The 18171-nt window shown below is 35.5% G+C and overlaps 1 protein-coding gene across 2 annotated transcripts; it reads right to left on the reverse strand.

The window, feature by feature from the left end:
• Positions 1 to 1005: 1005 nt before the first annotated feature.
• Positions 1006 to 11437, reverse strand: LOC105053243 (uncharacterized). Of its 2 annotated transcripts, XR_833443.2 has the most exons (8): positions 11206 to 11437; positions 9623 to 9816; positions 9445 to 9500; positions 9268 to 9346; positions 8998 to 9136; positions 6328 to 6441; positions 1790 to 2114; positions 1006 to 1399 (listed from the first exon to the last, which is right to left on the reverse strand). XR_833443.2 is itself a non-coding variant. In XM_010934337.3 (7 exons), exons 2-7 carry the CDS (start codon positions 9790 to 9792, stop codon positions 1923 to 1925), a joined length of 750 nt encoding a protein of 249 aa, XP_010932639.1. In that variant the 5' UTR covers positions 9793 to 9816; positions 11206 to 11437; the 3' UTR covers positions 1731 to 1922. The 2 variants fall into 2 exon arrangements, 1 of the variants encoding a protein (XP_010932639.1); XM_010934337.3 differs by lacking the exon at positions 1006 to 1399 and having other exon boundaries at positions 1731 to 2114.
• Positions 11438 to 18171: the final 6734 nt, after the last annotated feature.

An 18171-nucleotide genomic window follows, 5' to 3' on the forward strand; every position in this document is an offset into this window, starting at 1 on the left:
CTCTTTTTTATTTTAGGGTTTTGCTTCTTCTTTGGTGACCTTTGTGTCCTGCGGCTGATCGGTTTCATTCACCTCTTGATTCGCCAAAACTCGAGCTGAAGGAATCTGAACCTCTGTGGGTTTCCATGTTTTTGACATTGGTGGTGTGTACCCCAAGCTATTTCTTACTTGAAAAAACATACCTACACTTCCATCATCCAAATGAGGAAATCTTTTTTTTACGCATGTTTACCCTGCTACTCAAAGGCTTGTTTACCAATTCCCTTTTATTTATCTCTTACCAATCCTCAATCACCTCAGATCACCAGTTTGAATCACTCAGGTATTAGAGTAGGGTCCTTGCATAACCCTAATCACAGCAGGCACCCATGCAATCAAACACAATACCCTTGAATTGCTTATGATGGCGACCAACCTTCCATATGTTCCACTTGTAATGCATGAAGCTCTGTTGTCAGTTTGATCCAGAGCATGCATCTGGTCAAATGACTCTAGAGAAGCTGCCCATGCTCAGCCTACTAGCAGTAGCTTTAGACCATCAATCCTTATCGCATGACACGCTGCTCAATGTGAAATTCTTCCAATGTTGCAACTCCATTAATCAGTTGGTTCTAGCTATGCAACACCATCATTTGTTCTAGCAAAAGCCTTTCAGCAGTAGTTTGAACTAATGGCACCACTTTTATCATCAATTTAGTTTCTAACACTAGTAACCTCACTGTCAATTCGACTTCGACATTAAGCTTCATGGCATCAGAGTCTTTGAAGTCTAATAGAACATTGCTGACCAAAACTCCAATAGATCAGAATCAATAACACCATCATCTTCTTCATATACAGGCATCCCAACAGATCTCAGTAGCCACGTCGAAGTCGAACACCCTAAGAAAACCACAGCCAAAGTGCGAGACACCATGCCATGCATTGCAACAGGCAAGCAGATTAGAGGGAACAAGAGGGGGGACTAGGGCATGGTGTCCCACAATTTCTTTCTGTACTAGGAGGGAGAAAGTCTAAATATATATACTTTTAAAAAAACTCTTAAAACGAAATTCTCAAACAGAAGCCCTTCCCTACTTCACATTCCCATGCCCCACTTCTCAACCAACCTGATAGGGAGACCATCTCAGGTCTTTGACCTTTTCGTTTTTTCCTCTCTTCACCTTTTCCCTCACTGTTCATTGCACATGCCTTTTGGTTGTGTTATACTCACGAAAACTAAAGCAGGCTGGGCTGCAAATACAACAAAGTGGCTGGGGAGGACTAAGGCTGGAAAGTGAGCTACCACATGAACCAGCTGAGCATTTGATGTTTGATGCCTCAACTGGGTTTAGGAGAGCAATGTAAATGCAGTTGCAATAGCCATTTCTTTGCCATCAGAATCAGGAACAAGCAACGACTGAAAAAGAACAAAGATGAAGAAATAAAGACATAAAGAAAGAGATAAAAAGGTTGTCTTAGTTGTCCACTCCATCAACTAGGTGACCATCTACCTAACTTAAAAAATCATTTTTATTCATTAATACAAACCACCAAGATTACAAAAAGAACTGAATAAATGCCATCCATGTAATGAAAAGACTTCTCAATGCCAACAAGAGCAAATGACAATGATGATGATGATGATGATGAGGGAACTCAGTCCAATTATTTCTGTAATTATATGAGAAACCTGGTTTTGATTATCAGATGAATTACGTATGGCTATAAAACAAAGAAATTACTAGAAGTTATGTAATGGAACCCATTGCAAGAATTTTTTTCGAGAGAGAGCAAAAAAATGAAATACCAGTTGCTTGTTTTCATTTTGTGTGGGTGACAGTCTTCCTATACATTGACATATCAACGGATTGATGATAATGGCCTGCTCTTGCATAGAGTTCATCAAAGAAAGAGGATTGCAGGTGAGGATGCTCATAACATCATTCAAGAAGCTTATTACATGTCCCTACACCAACTGCTGCAGCAAGGTGCCAGGCTGCATGAATAAAAGGAGTCTCGGGAAAGCAATCATCAGCAATAAAAAGTGCGCCGCCTAATATAGATGACACTGTATGCAGATTATGTGCCATCCTGAGCTCTGGTTTTGTTAATGCTCTTCTAGCAAATGCAACCTAGAAAGGAAGCAAAGACATCCAGTTAGGTAACAATCAAAGTGACATAAAAGAACTAGTTACTCCTGTCATAATGTTTGATTGAAGTGGTAGCCAAATTTCAAAGAGATAAAATTCCTGGGGCAAAAAGGTCCAAAAAAATTATCCGATTGATAACACTTGAACTGGTAACTTGGCAGACCAAGGGAAAGTTAATCATGCTAGATCTGCACATTCACAAGTTATAAGGACATAGAAATAATAGCGTTAGTTTAGAAGTGATGGAAAAATGTGCATATGGCTTCTGAAGCAGAGATTTGACTGCTGATAATCTAAATAACAGAAATTGGTCTCACTCAAATATTTGTGTTTCACTTATTTATTAATTGCAGTTTTGCTAGAGCCATTTGGCATCATTTCAGAACCAAGGAAGGACTAAGGCTGAGGATATTTGGCCTCTGGCTGACATAAATGGAGGAATAAAAGGGTTAAGAAGTGAGAGTTGGTTCAAATATTCTGCTCATGGCTATGTGGTGGAGAATCCGGAAAGCGAGAAGTAAGGATATTTCGGGGCTCTGAAGCTGATGCATCTGAAGCTATCAAAAATATAATTTTTTTTTCTCAGACAAGGTGGGCTCCTTAAGTTTCTTATAAAATGGAGTTCTTTAATTTCTTTAGATCACTTTGCTTTCTGGAATATTTTTGGTAGATAAACTCAATCCATAGTCTCCTATAATAAAATGAAGGGTTTTATCCCCATTTCTTTTTTCTCAAAAAAGATTCAAGTGGTGGCACTAGTCAGTCAATATGGCCCAATGTAGGAACAATCCCTTAGTTTATGCTATCCACATGTGTGTACTAAAGCTATAAAAATCAATTGGATACGAGCCTTGAGAAATCTCAAATTGCATCAGATGTTGTGCAACATAATGTGATGGTCTCTCTCTCTCTCTGTGGGGTAGAATGAGATGGTGTGGTAAGTCAAATAATTATTAAAAGATGAACAAATTCCAAACTGTTCTACTTCTACCATATCAGTGACTTATTGGCATGCGATGGGTGTGGATCATGTGCCTACAAGCAGTGCATTCTATCAGGCTGTATTGTTGCAAGAAGTTACAAAGGACTGAAACAAAGTAGTTAGCTTGTTTTTCAATTGATTCCTGGTCCATGTGTGCTGAACTGTTTGTTTTAACTTGGAAAGAAACTGCCCATTCTGAAACATAATATTTTCATCCTCCTAACGTCTGGTTTACAGAGGCACATGCATTGTCTAGGCTATTTTCAAAAGGCAGCCTGCTATCATCACATTAGAACAAGAATACTTTTAACTCAACAAATTCAAATATATAACTTCATCTCTTTTTTCATTTGAAAAAGTCATAAGCCTAAAGTGCGCCAACACATAATCAAGATTCTTTGACAAATGGAGAAATCTCTTAAAGAGTAGGCTGCAAAGCAACACTTTAAATCTTTCTGCATAATATAACATAAAATTTTGAAGTCTTGGCCAGGTCGCGGGTCTGTCTATATATTCAGCCAAGAACTGACAGATTTTACATAGAAATAGGATTTTGGTTCAAACTTTTACTTGGATCATGGATCAACAGACAACTGAGTGCCAGTTCGATGTTGCTTTTGTTTTTGTTTTCAAAAATGCAAGAAGAAAAATGAACTAGAATTAAAATCATTTATGATGAAACACTTTTGTTTTTTAAATTATCTGTTAAATCTTTAGAGCTTTTGGAGCAAATATTTATTGCTTCAAAAGGAGTGAAAACCAAAAGCAAGGAATAGCATTATAGCAGAAGTTTTGTGCTATTTCTATCTTCAACATCAATCTCCATGTGGTGTTTCAATAATTTTTACAGACATAAACAAAAAGCAACAACAATACCAAACTGGCACTAAATAATGCTTTAGCAAAGCCATGCTTATTCTCTTAGGTATTGCTTGCTTGCTCTTAAGTAATCTTAATTTTTTAAATTGTGAGCTAGACTTCTTGGATAGCAGAGGATAGATTCTAAAGCATCTCCCTACACAAAGGAAAAAGAAGGAATTTTTCATATGACAGATGCAAGATGTCTCAGATGAGACACAAACAATGTTTAGTGGTCTAAACATAGACTTCCTACTAAAAAGTAGAGAGACATGACATAACCTAAGTAAACTACATTTAGTAACATATTTTAGCATCAACTTGATATGTACTGATAATGCCATGCATCTTTCCAGACAAGTGCATGCTGAGTGCAAGCATTGTATGGGATGGTAGACATCCCATGCTTATAAGTGAATGCATGGGAATGGTACAGAAGCTAGTACTGCAGGAAGTGGATTGAAAATTTGATTTGATTAAGGTTTAAAACCTTGAAGGGATTGATGATGATAGAGGATTCATCAAGAAAAACTTTAAATACATGATGTGAAACTATAAGGCTTGTTTTCTATGACTCCGGGATGCTAGACTGTAGTTAAGGAAACGATAACTGAAGGATATAGGAATTAAAATTACAATAATGAATGTTATAAGATGAGTATTAAGCATAATAAAATGATTGATGTGGATGTGTGCATTTGAACAGGCTCAAGATTGGCAGAAAAGGGACCAATACAATGTATGTGCAGAGCCATTACAAAAGGCCTGCTTAGCTATACTTTGGATCCATTTTGAAGGGTTTAAAATGACAATAAAAGAACTAAACAAGACCCGAGTGACATGTAAAAGAGATGATTAGTAGGATTTAAAGGAAATAAAATAACAAAGTTAAGCAAATGGTGGTAGACATATTTGTTCTGTTTGATAGACATGATGAAAATACTAAATAAAATAAAGAACGCACACCATCATCCATACATGTTTACACCATATGTGATGTGGAGCGAAAAGAAAAGTGCACAGTTGAATAAAACAGCCCACGTTTAGCAATCTAACAGCAGATTCTTTCTCTGCTTCTTGGTCTGACTAAATAGCAAAGAGCCCTTGTTAAGTCTTATCACATTGGAAAACTAACTCAGAAGTCATATCCATAAAAGGATCGAACAATCCTCAATTCTCCCTCTCCTCCCCCTCTCTCTCTCTTCCTCTCTCTGGTTCTCTCTCTCCCCTACTCCAGTCATTCGGAGGCCTCCGCGGCCCTCTGACAGCATCAATAGCCTTCGATGGCCTCCCCTGGGTGTCCTTCCCTCCCTCCTCTCTTTCTTTCTCCTTCCCCTCCTCGCCCGTCTCGTTTTGAAAGCCAGAATTGTCCTGATCCACTGCTCGTACGATTCAGCATGGCCCGACTCAGGCAGTTTTGTCTGATTTGGCGAACCACATTGGAACCTTTTTACTTCCAAAAAACTGGAAATAAAAACAAGAGTACGAACAGGTCCATGAAGAGACATCTTTTCTAATTATAGATCTTAGGTTGAAGTCTTCATGACCCAATCAAAGGCATGTCTTTCTTGTTAAGGGGATGAAAACTTCATCTTAAGTCTTAACAAAACCAAACAAAGAATCAGCTTCGCAGGCTCTCTGATATTTGAGTCTCCCTCTAGTTGTTTCCATTTGTAAGTACTTCTTGCTATTCTTTCATTATATATTAATTTCTTATTCTATATTCCACACCTTCGAGTAATGATAAGGTTTTGGTCCATTGTGACTGGCGTCACAGGTTCAAAACACAGAAATAGCCTCTTTGCATATAGTGTCTGTTTCTTTCCTTCAGAAGTGAATTAGGTCAGTATATGTTAAGAAGCAACAAGTACATGGATCTAAATAACATCAAGATGGGTGAGCAATACTCATATATTATTATTGGTCTTCAAAGAAGAATGATATCAAAGAGGCTAAGTACTTCAAGTGACAGGAAGCAATCAAAAGAAAAGAAAAACAATTTGAAGCTGATGAAGCAGCCAAAGTGTCACAATAACTATGATTTCACATCATTCTTCATATATTATCATTCTCCAGCATTTAAATAATGTCAAATAATGGACATCTTAATGCAACTTCAAAAATGGCCTCCTAGTGTAGAATGAAAATAGAATGATCATGGTTCTTAGTAAGCTAATCTAGAGATAAAAGTAAACCCAAGAACTCATGGGTTCCAACCAACATACAGCTTCAGTGGAGAGAGAAAAAGAAAAACAAAAAACTATGTAGAATTTACTAAACCAAGGTCACAAAAATAACTCTCAAGAGAGTAGAAATTAAAGAAATAATTGATTAAACATGTTCTAGATTACTTGCCTCCATCAATCCAGTATGGACAGCTGAAACCATAAAAGGCTGGAATGGCAAAAGCAATGTTGATGCCGCTGTTAACAGTTTTGGGTTCTCATCTCTGAGTGCCCTTGATAGACACTGCATGGACCAAATGGTTTGTTAACCACCTTAGAATGAGAGGTATTGAGAATTGAAAGAAAGGCACTTTGGATTACAACAAAATTTGTACGTAACAATAACCAATAGCTGATCAGAACATAGATGTCTTTAAGTCCCGAATTAAGCAACTCTCAAAATTATAATATACAAAAATGCAACAGTAACAAGATTCCTAATTAAATTTAACAATAGGTTAATGATCTATATGATAAAGATTTTTGTGGACTGGATGACAATTTAACTTAAGCAAGGGATAAAAGACTTCTTTGCCAACTCATTTCAATCTAACTAACAATAAGAGAAAGGCAGAAAATAGCCAAACAGAAATTTAAAGAAGGCAGTGCAGCTTTGCCGATTGCAAATGGAGAGAAAGATTTTCCTTAAAAGAGTTGCCCCTCTCTCTCTCTGTGTGTGTGCATGTGTGCATGGTGCTTATGTATATATACATGCACATGCACATGTATGTACACAGAGACACATACTGATTTATGAATTCTGGCAACCACATTTCTATTAAGCCAAAAAAAAAAAATCCATGATAAATCAAAAGTTTCATGTTCAAGGCGAAAATGACCTAACCAGGCAAAATTTTGCTTTAATTGAAACTGGGAATCAGGTTACACTGGTTTATACCATATAAGAGGACAAGAATGCAAACAAAAAGAAAAAATGCTGATTATAGCTAGCTAAATGTTATTAACATAAAAATAGAACTAGGATTTCCATTGAACAGGGGAAAAAGTGTAGAGGAAAAATCTTATGATAAAAAATGATACTTTAACCAAAAATATCAATCTTTTATATAAGTTTCATTTGCTTTTTTATGCCCTGCAAACCAAGCTGCTCATATCAGGCCATTGAATCACCAAATGGTTTATCTTAAAAAAAAAAAAAAAAGGAAGACTTTTCTCAAAAGAGTGATTTATAAATCCACATTCTTTCTGATGAGAAGATCAGGATGCTAGTGAGCTCCTGATAGCATTAGACAGTCTCCTATTTTGAATGGCTGAATGATGTAGCACCACTTAGAATGATCTACACATGTGTGGAAGGTGCTATGAACAAATATTGAGCTTGCCGTCCAATTGTTGTAAATAGTGTAAAAGAGGGCAGTTTTCATTGTTATGATAAAAAATGATCTAATAACATCACTTTTCAGATTAAAATGAAAATATAATATCCACACAACAAGTTCCTCACAGTATTTAGAAATACTACGACAAATAAAAAAGAGTGTGCAGATTAAGTAAAGAATGGAAAAGAAGAAAAGAACCAGAGAAAGAGATCGAACATGACAGCTGAACCTGACCAAAAAGTTTTTTTTTTCCTTTCAAACAAAATAACTCTGATAAAATTCTGAAATACATACTTTCTATAGCATTTGACATAAAATAGATTCCTAAAACTGTAAAATGCATATCCCAAACGAATCAGCAAGTACCCCATTTATTTGACTTTGATTGAAATCCCAAACTAGTACAATCAAACTATTTCCAACTAATCACTTATTGACCTAGCTTGGACTTCTAAAAGAAGTAAAATAGAAAGGTTTGGGGTGCTGGTCACCGTTCATGGTACTGTAGCATGAAACAGTGCCAAATTGTAAAAAAATAAAAACTTTTTAAAAGTCCCTACTCAATTAAAGAAGCAAAACAAAGTCCACACTAATCTAAAACTGAACTGTCTAGGTAAATTTTAGGCTCCAAATATCATTTGATCATAGAAGTTCAGCATGGATGGGAGCCCAAAAAACAGGTCCACATTGACACTCCTCCAATGCTGATCTGGAGCCAGATCAAAAGAGTGAATGTAACTGATGACAGCCAGATACACATAACAAAAGATTCAAAATGTCAAAAAATGATAGAGTCCAACATTATATAGCTAGGGTGAATTTTGTTAGTTGTAGCATATTATATTAGAATTATTTCATGCGAAGTTAAGATACAATTTTATAAATTTTCTAGGATGTCCTTGAACATCAGTTTCCTCTTTAGTAAACAGACAAAGTATTACCTCCACAGTATATAACCTGGCATTATGTAACAGGTGCCCACCACCTTATCACCACAGATATACTAAATTTAGCTGCTGAAGGAGATCTGCCGTCAAGTTTCTTTATGATGTGGTTCTCGCTTGCCACTAGTTGTTGCTAATTGAGTGCAGTATCAATTGAAAATTTTAATCAATGTTGAAATGTATTGTACAAATAGAAGAAACTTGTAATTATATTGATATCTACAGATACAGTGCAATAAAAATCATAAGTTAACACTTTAAGATCAAATTAATTTATTCAGTAATATGAAAAAAGTCTGTATCTTTAATTTCTCATGGCATAGCCATAATTAGAATATCTCATGAGCTCTGTCAAAAGAAGTTCCAGTGACATTTCTATCTCATTGGTTCCAAAACTCACAATTATGGTGACCTATTTTAGAAGTACTAGAATTTGAGAAAATAGATGCTTTCGCTCAGAAGAAACTACCCTTCTTCTGAAATTCTATGATGGCCTGTTAAATAGCTCATACTCACAACTGTAGTTGCAGCAATCATTGTGTAGTCTGCCCATCTAAGAATTTTTCTGACTTCCCCTCTTGAAGAATGGTATAAGCTTGAGGCAATCCCAACTCCAATTAACGAATTAGCGTAGAGCGATGTGTTCAAATTCTTCCTGCATTGTCAATAAGCAACTTGTAGGCAATACAGCAAAGAAAGCATGAAGGGAGGAGGAGGGAAAAGAGGGTAAGGTGGGAGGGGGGCGGGAGGGGGAGAGAGGGAGGGGGGAAGAGAGAGAGAGCTTGCCTTGGTGCTCGAAATCCAAGAAAAATAAAAGGCAGTGAGGTCAGGACATTAGCGATGGTTTCTGTAATGTTCTGATCACCTAATGCAGAGAGAAGCATACAAATATCAAGTTTCTTGGACATAACATAAGAGCTGTGCAAAATTAATATACAAGAAGAATTGTTGTTGGTGATAAACCTTGAAGTCTACAGCGAATGGGCCTAAAGCATGCTGGTCTCTGATGCAACATTTGTCTGACAACACATAAAATAAGTCAGCTGTTTAACTATTTTGAGATATACAATAGCCATTCATTTAATTCTGGGATATTTGCCAATTTATTTACTGATTTAATTATGCAATTCATCCAACTTACCGGATTAGCAACCCCTGGCTGGTTCCAACAACCTGTGGACCATCACAAGTTTCAAGAACAAAATCCCCACAATGAAGTGTTTCATCTCTGTATGTTGGTTGGCCTACCAGTTGCACCCCATGAATCCCCTCTAGGACTCTAGAAGGACCTGCTCTATCCATGAGACCCATGAAATTCTAGCTCACTTCAGTTGACTGCAAACAAATATTTCTTAATGGTAAGAGCCAAATTTACCCCAAACAATACATTAAGCATTCATGAATTTTCCCTGATAAAAGCTGTCCTACATCACTGGTCCAATTTGGTTTTGAGAACTCCAGTTCATGTACATGCAAGTGCAGAATGAGAAAAAAAAGAAATAAGGAGCTCTTAAGCAGATATTTCAGTAGGATCTGAGTGCAAGTTCCAGTGCAATGGCCATTAAAATAGCTTCCAGCAAGTGCACATAATCTTTATAACCCATCCTCTTTTGTGGCAGAATAATTGCCAAAAGACAACAAATTACTCTATTGGCATCTTAAAGTAAGCACTAAGCAGTCATTTGTGATTTGCTTACATTATACTTTATATTACAATGACTATCTTAAATAATCAATGCCAAGAAATAAAGCACCTATTCTATGCTGGGATATGTCTTGAAAAAGTGTTTTGTCAAGTGGCTGACCACTGTCGTACTGTCATTACTTTTGCATGGTCTTCCAATATATTTCTCATGACTAGGTTAACAAGCAGCTTACAACTTATAAAAGAAAGAAATTTCCTAATCTCTGACAGACATGAATATCTGTACCTGATCATTACCTGACAGGCATCTCTGGCCATGATCAACAAGAAAGACACAAGTTTGTTTTACAAGGTACTCATCTTAAGAACATATCCCTAAGGTATTTTGTAAATACTAACATGCAGGTATCAAAGACTATCATGTTTTGAGAATATTAAATTTATTATTAAACTAATATCACAGAATTTACCAGTCACACCTATAACCTAACATTGTTCATCAAACTTAGTAACAATTTGGCAAGGTATATTGATCCCCTAATCTCCAAAGCAGAGAGACATTAACTATAACCAGTTAACCACACTATATTCCCTAGTAAAATAATCACTGACATCTGGATCAACATTTCCAATCAGGAAAATAATTAAAGAATTTTGAGGATAATTCCACTAAATTCTAAGTCATCGATACTTCTAGATTCATGATCTTAGCTCACCAAGTTGGTGCAAATGGAATTAAAAAAATAAATGCTCTGAAGAAATATGAGTGAACAATTGCACTAAATCTTTTTAAGAAAAAAACTCATTTAGAAATCTTAGATTATCAAAGTACTCAACTAGAGATATAAACGGAAAAAAAAAAAACAAACAAACAAAGCAAAATTGGGGCTCGTTTGGGCACGCAGGCTCTCAATTTAACTGAGAAACATTTCAATCTTGCTCCAACATTTGAAACCTCTTCTGATCAAACTAAGAATTCAAACTCTATCGAACAGAAGAGCATGAAAAATTGCCATCAGAAACGGAAATAGTGAAGACAAAGATAGAAAGGCAAAAGGTATCAGAGAAAGAGAGAGAACCTGTTTGCTTGGGAGCACTGCGAACCGGCCGGAAGTCCCTCTCCCGGCCCGGTCCTTCCCACCGGAATGGGATCGCTTCGAGCTATATAAGTAGAGGGGAAGGAAGGAAGGAAGAGGTCGCGGCTCGAGGACGGGGGAAGGATCGGAGGATGCTGATTCCAAAAGGATCCTTTTTGGATCGGGCTGATGGCATATTCGCACGAGGGCGGGGGCATCTGTCTCCTGGAGAATTTAATTCGTCTAATCCAACAGCTAGGGCTGTTTTGTCCGGTACAAGTAAAGCCAAACAACCCCACAGACTTGTCCAAATATTGACCAACGCATGTGGAAGGCCATTGGATCATTTTAGAATTTTCTAAAGGCAATTCCATTGACAAAAATTAACATATATAAATTTTCATGAATAATTATTTAGTTTTTAACAAAATCAATTTTGTTTAAAATTAGTAAGCCATAAAAATTTCAAAAATAAGATTTATAAAGAGCTCGTACATGGGTTAAAATTTATCATTAGAAATAATGAAGAGAATATCATACATGCTGTATTTAGAAAAGCTCATATTTTGTTAGTATCTGTGACTGAATATCAAGCTGCTTGAACTACTCTCATAATAGCAATAGTGTAACATAGTCTCATAGCAGTATAGCTGCAAAGAGATTTAATAGTTGTTATCAAATAGATTTCTGATATTCACAAAAATAATATGTTGCTTTCTGATTTTGAGATTCTCAATCCTCTTTTTGCTGATATCCAGCAAAATTTGCCCTCCACCCATATGTTCAAAGAGGAAAATCAACCAGTTGATATACTAGTAGGACTTAAGAGATTTCGATGATTATCCATCAATTTCTTTTCTACTGATTGAACAAAAATTCTGGTTTGGACTAATATAGCTAGAGTTCAATTTTATCATTATTAGTTTCTTTTTTTTTGGATCTTTGATCTTTTTTCTATAACTAAAAAAAAAATTATGTAAGGACAATTTTTCTCTACTTTTTTATTTTTTATAAAACATATTTTACAATAACTCATATTTTATAGTTATTTGTTTGGAAAAAATTATAGACAACCATATAATTTGTGGGGATTTTATGTTAATTTTTGCACTTCCTGGTAATATCAGACCAAACAAGATGTCCACCTACTTTGGTTGCCAAATTATACTTGATCGTGGCTAATAGCAAAAAACCTACCCATTTCATGAGCAAAAGACTGAGATGAATCAAAGATGAAAAGGCTAAGGTAATGCTAAAGGATTGATGATAAAATGGCTCACAACTTTGGCCACTTAACATCTTGGACAGCGGTGTCATGGTACTGTCAGTAGAATTTGTTGTAGGTCTGTTAAGATAGCGATACCTCATTTGGTGGTGAGTAATTGAATGATGTACCATGGCACAACCGGTCTCTTAGCTATAGCTTATGACAAGATTGTCCCTCCTCGTCATCTTCCTCTTTTCTTGGATAGTGCCTTTCTGTATGTATGTAGCCTTGTTAGGAGAGGAGATGGGAAGAAGCAAGAAGTAAAGGTAATCCAAATAGGATATTCTAGCAATCATTCTAATGAGGAGGCTCTATTCAAAAGTATTCTACCACTATGTTGTTTCCAACAGGTCCATAAGAATGCATCGTATATAGAGCTGATCACACCAACATTGAGGGCTCATTTGGTTTGCGAAAAGAATTTTTTCTCACTAAAAAAAATTTTTTTTAAGCTGATTTCTAAGAAAATGATTTTAGTATATTGGGTTGATCATTGAAAAGTAACATATTTCAGATTACCTTATATTTAGCTAAGCATCTATTTTTTTGAAAAAACTATGTAAAATATATAATAATAATAATAATAATAATAATAATAATAATAATAATAATAATAATAATAATAATAATAAAATATCTTATCCTATTTTATTCATGTCTTTAAAGGCATTTTTGGAAAAAAAATAATTTTGATTCCCTTCCTATGGGAAGCCAAAAACCTATGTCCTATATGGATTTTTTTTCTATGAAATATGAAAAATTTTATTCTCATAGGAATACCATTTTTCAATCTCTCTACTTTAAAATCTCCAATAAAACAAGAGAGATTCCTTCATCTTTCATTGACTACACTTTCTCCATTCTCTTCCCATGAACCAAATAAGTCCTAAGGGTGTTAAGAGGAGTGGAAACTCTCAATAGAGTCTAGAAGGGTTGAGAATTAGCTGGCAAATTATGTAGGTTTAGCCAAGCTAGGTCACTTATTAGAGAACAATGGGAAGCTATATTTGAGAAAGATGTGGTCTAAAGATTCGACATTCTCATTACAAAAGTTATATCCACCAAGAATGACACTAGATTTTCTTTTAAGGTTTTGGTCAAGTATTGAGCTTGCCTTGAAACTCAATCAAAGAAATGCTTTTATCTTAAATAGGATATAGATACTTGGGACAGAATAGTCACATCTAGATGACTGAATTTAAGATTATTCAAATAGTGAATTTAGTTCCTATTGTCCTTCAGTTTGCGGGAGATGAAAAATTTGATTTCTTTGTGATATTAAGGTCATTTATATTTTCTCAAGGATTTCCAACTCCATATGACCAGAAGAACTTAGTTCATGACTTCCTTCTTATTCACTTTCCCTCCTTGTTTTTTTTCTCCTTCAAGCTCATCTATGAATCATCTCCTTCTCCTTCTTGTTCTCTTCTTCCTCTAATCCCACCCACGAGCTTACCTCTTCTATGGTGGCCATCTCTATCTATTCCTTCTTTTCTTTCTCATTTACTTCTCCTCTTCGTCATCCTCATCCTCCAAATCTACTAAGAGTCTTCTCTCTCCATGGCGGCTTTTTCTATCCTATCTCTTCTCGCCGGCAACCTTTTCTCTTCCCATTCTTTCTACTTAACCCAATTTTCTCATCCTTGTTTTTCTCCTCCATGCCCACCTATGAGCTTCTTTCTCTCCATGATGGCTCTCTCCATATCTATCCCTTTTTCATCGATGACCTCTCCTCCCCCTTCCTTTCCTTTCTCCTCACTCCCTCCCTCCTCGTCCTCCTCCAATCCTACCCATAAGCCTTGGATGCCACCCTCCCCCTCCACACCCACTTCCTCAACCTCGTCCTCCCCTCTATGGCCACTCTCTCTATCTCTATTTCTTCCTCGTTCGTTACCATCCCTATATGAGTGAGGAGTATTTTCGTCTTTTGAAATAAAAAAGCTAATACCTTTTATTGGTAAATGAACGGAAGAATCATTTTAGAATATCTCAAAAATTTGAGTGGCTAATTTGACATTTTTTAAAGTCAATAGGGTGCAAGTAAAATTAGATTAAAGTGGAGAGATATTCTTATAATTTATTCTAATTTTTTTATATATTAGCTATTTTTCATGAAAGAATTTTATATTATTATCACCTTCTTTTGGTCACTTGACTTTTGTTTGGTATTTCCAGTGGACTTCCTCCTGATTATAGATCTTGTTAAGTTCTGATTTGACTTCTCTTCTTTTTTTTCCTTTCTATTTGAGTTAAGTTATGATTTTTCTTATTTGATTTCTAGATGATTGACTTGTTGTAGCACCTTATTGATGCTTTTTAACAATGATACTTTAGTTTTTAAGTCTAATTCTTGTAACCTTGAGTTTAGCCACTAGATTTGCAACTGCATCAGAAGATGAAGGGGTTTAAGTTCATGCATCGGTCATAACTTCATTAATAGAATCTTCAAAAAGCCAACACTAGTCAATTTTTTTTTTTTTTGAACAAGTTTGTGACCTTGTTATAAAAGAAAAGTTTGGCAGGAGCATGATGGGAGCAAGGGTTGGGTAAAGCTTCTTGGTAAGACAAAGAAAAAGAGTTTCTCATTCGGTTGATAAAAAAAAAAAATCCAATTTAGCAGTAAAGGGAAATCTTGGTCCTTAAGAGAAAGATCAATGAGGTGAAGGGATTTGACAAAGTTGGTAAACTGTAGGGAGGTCAACTAAAATTTTGGACTTTCTTCTTTTCCTATGACCTAGGAGCCATCAAAATGTCTTCTAACTTTTGTTAATTCCTCTTAGATATCATTCTTTAAGGATTTATCATGCATGCATCACAATGAAAGTCCAACTAGCTTTGAAAATGGTATGTTGCACTTGAATTGCGATGGAAAATCTTTTAGGTTGCATTTGGTTTCGGATAGCTAACTGGAGGGTGGATTAAGTTAAGCGACATACCAACACTTAACCACTTAATCATTGGGATGGTTAAAGTGCCTCTTGGTTGTTGTTCAACTAACGAGACCTTTCGGTTGAGATGGCAGGAATGGTGTTTGGTGCAAAAAGCATTGTTAGGGCCCATGCTATATAGATATCAATCTCTCATGTTGTACGTCTACTTGAATGGAAATGGCTAATGAGTTCATCCATTAAATGAACTTTATGTATATTGCTCAACATAGTTGGATATAGCCATGGTCCAGTCATGAAGTTGATCATTGGGACCTATGTGCTTTTGCAATGCAAAGGTGCAGGGCCATTGCAAATATTGGTCCCTACTAGCCATTCTAGTATCATCGCCATTCTAATCCATGTATATATGCCCACAATATTAAAAATATGAAGTGTAAAACACACAATATAACATAGGCATGGGAGATTAGAGTAGGACTTCATTATGTAGGTACATCGGTCTCATAACAAGTGTTGTACCATGATGCACCTGTCCAATGATGGCATATCATCGTAGCTGAATCCGAAGATTGCAATGGTTGCTGGAGGACTCATTTGGTCCGAATGTTTCTTCCATGAATGTTATTCCGAAAAATTGATTTTTAGAATTTGATATTTGAAAAAATGATTTAGGCATGTTTGATTGATAATAAAAAAATAACTTATTTCAAAATAATTTATATCTGATCAAACATCCATTTTTTTTAAGAAAATTATATAAAATATCTATTATATTCTTAATAAATGTAAGACCAAATATTTTTGCTCCCAAAATTTATATAAATATAAATATAATATTAATATAATATAATATAACATTATATCATAATAATTTATTATATTAATATAATATTAATATATTAAGATAATATTAATATTAATATAATATTAGTATAAATATTAATATATCAATACAAATCTTATGTCAAAAATAAATATAAATACTATGTTAATATAATATAATATTAATTCTGAAGGACATCATTAAAAGGATATTTTAAAAAAAAATAGCTTCCAATTCTCATCCCATGAAAATTTTTAAAATTCACCTCAAAATATGAGAATTATATTTTCATAATTTTTTTTTCAATCTCTCTTTTTTGAAAATATCAACCAAATAAAAGAATTTTTTTTTACTTCTTAGGAATCACACGTCCCCTCTCTAATTTTAGCAAACCAAAAGAGCCTTAAAAGCCATTCAAATTTCGCACAACCCTATGCAGTGCATTAAAAAAAAATTCCACATGCCCCTAATAATCAAAATAAATTTTATATATGTCAGTATAAAGTTAGATGCCATAACAATAACAAAAAAATTCCATATGTTCGTTGACATCACCACGGTATCAAGTTAATCACCAAAACAAATTGCATAAATACCACATGCCTGACATGCACATTAGCTTGGTTTCCCAAGACCGTAGTGTCTAGAAAATCATTATAACACAGCTGAGGGGTAATCAAAGCTCAAATCAAGCAATATCTATAAGCGTGGGGTGAGAGAGAAGTCAGAATAGGCTATCAACCACCAGTGCCATACATGCTAATATCCTAATTAAACATTCGGACCGAGCTTAAAATGTAGCACTATCACCATAATCCACCTTGGATGAGGTAGAGAGGATGGATGTGCTGCTGGTGACGGTGGGAAGGGAATGGGTAAAGCTTAACGTAGGTACGCTCCGCCAACCTGCATGAGTGGTAGCATTGTATTAGTTATTATAAGCTGGCTTGGATGACAAAGATGGTAAAACATGAGCGGAAGAGAAAGGGGAGAGGATGGCAGTGGTGAAAAAATCAACAGACGTAGATCTTTTACGATATTCAAAAAGTATGATAGGATGCGATATATGATTGGATGTTGTCTATTTTAAAATGAACAGATCGCATGCACTCACATGCGCATGTTAAAAAAAAATAAAAATTAATAAAATTTAGAGATATTTGGATAGTTTGGACAGCAATCCATTTTATGATGGATAGTATCTAATCATTCACAGCATTCTAAGGTACTTTTAAGTACTGCAGAGAATCTCATTCTCTACCAATAATTTTAGCCGCTGTGAATAAAAAAAAAGAAAAGAAAAGAAAAGAAAAGAAAGAGGGGTTAACCTTTCAAGAGCATGTTGATAATGAAAATGTGAGGCTGAAGCCTAAAGGATTTGACCAGCTAGTTTGTTACTGCTCTCCTTCCTCATTTCCAGAAATAATTTTCATCGCTGTCAGCCTGTCAGGCCATTACTATGCATTAACATGCCAAATTTAACCAGCCAAAAAGTAATAATTGTTTGGCCAATTAAATAAATAACCTGCTCTTAATCAGGATTTAACAGGGAAAATTTGCAGTCTTAGTCTCCTTTCCCATAAGAGAGGTTGCCCGTCTACGTGAAGCATTTGTTCTTCAAGCTCATAAAAATGTCAGCTTGGCATCTATTTTCATGTGTCGCACAAGTTCCCACATGCCACGAGGCAAGGGAGCTTTCTCTAATCATGAAATATACCACATAATTTAGGGAATATTTATGTGCATATAAACACAGGCATCCCGTTTTACCAAAAAAAAAAAAAAACGAAAAAACACAGGCATCCCATGGTGCTGTTCCGCACAGAGTACATTAGTCTTGCTTCGCGGACTCCGGCGCACACCTGCCCGAAAGATTCCAAACCAGGGTTTGTACGTCGACTTGCGTTTCTACCAGGCTTTAATACCCATTTTACCCCTATAATCCATCATAAACCTAGGTTCAAGATAGAGATGGTACTTTTAGCCTA

Source organism: Elaeis guineensis, chromosome 10 (genome assembly GCF_000442705.2).
Source record: "Elaeis guineensis isolate ETL-2024a chromosome 10, EG11, whole genome shotgun sequence".
Taxonomy (NCBI): Eukaryota; Viridiplantae; Streptophyta; class Magnoliopsida; order Arecales; family Arecaceae; genus Elaeis; species Elaeis guineensis.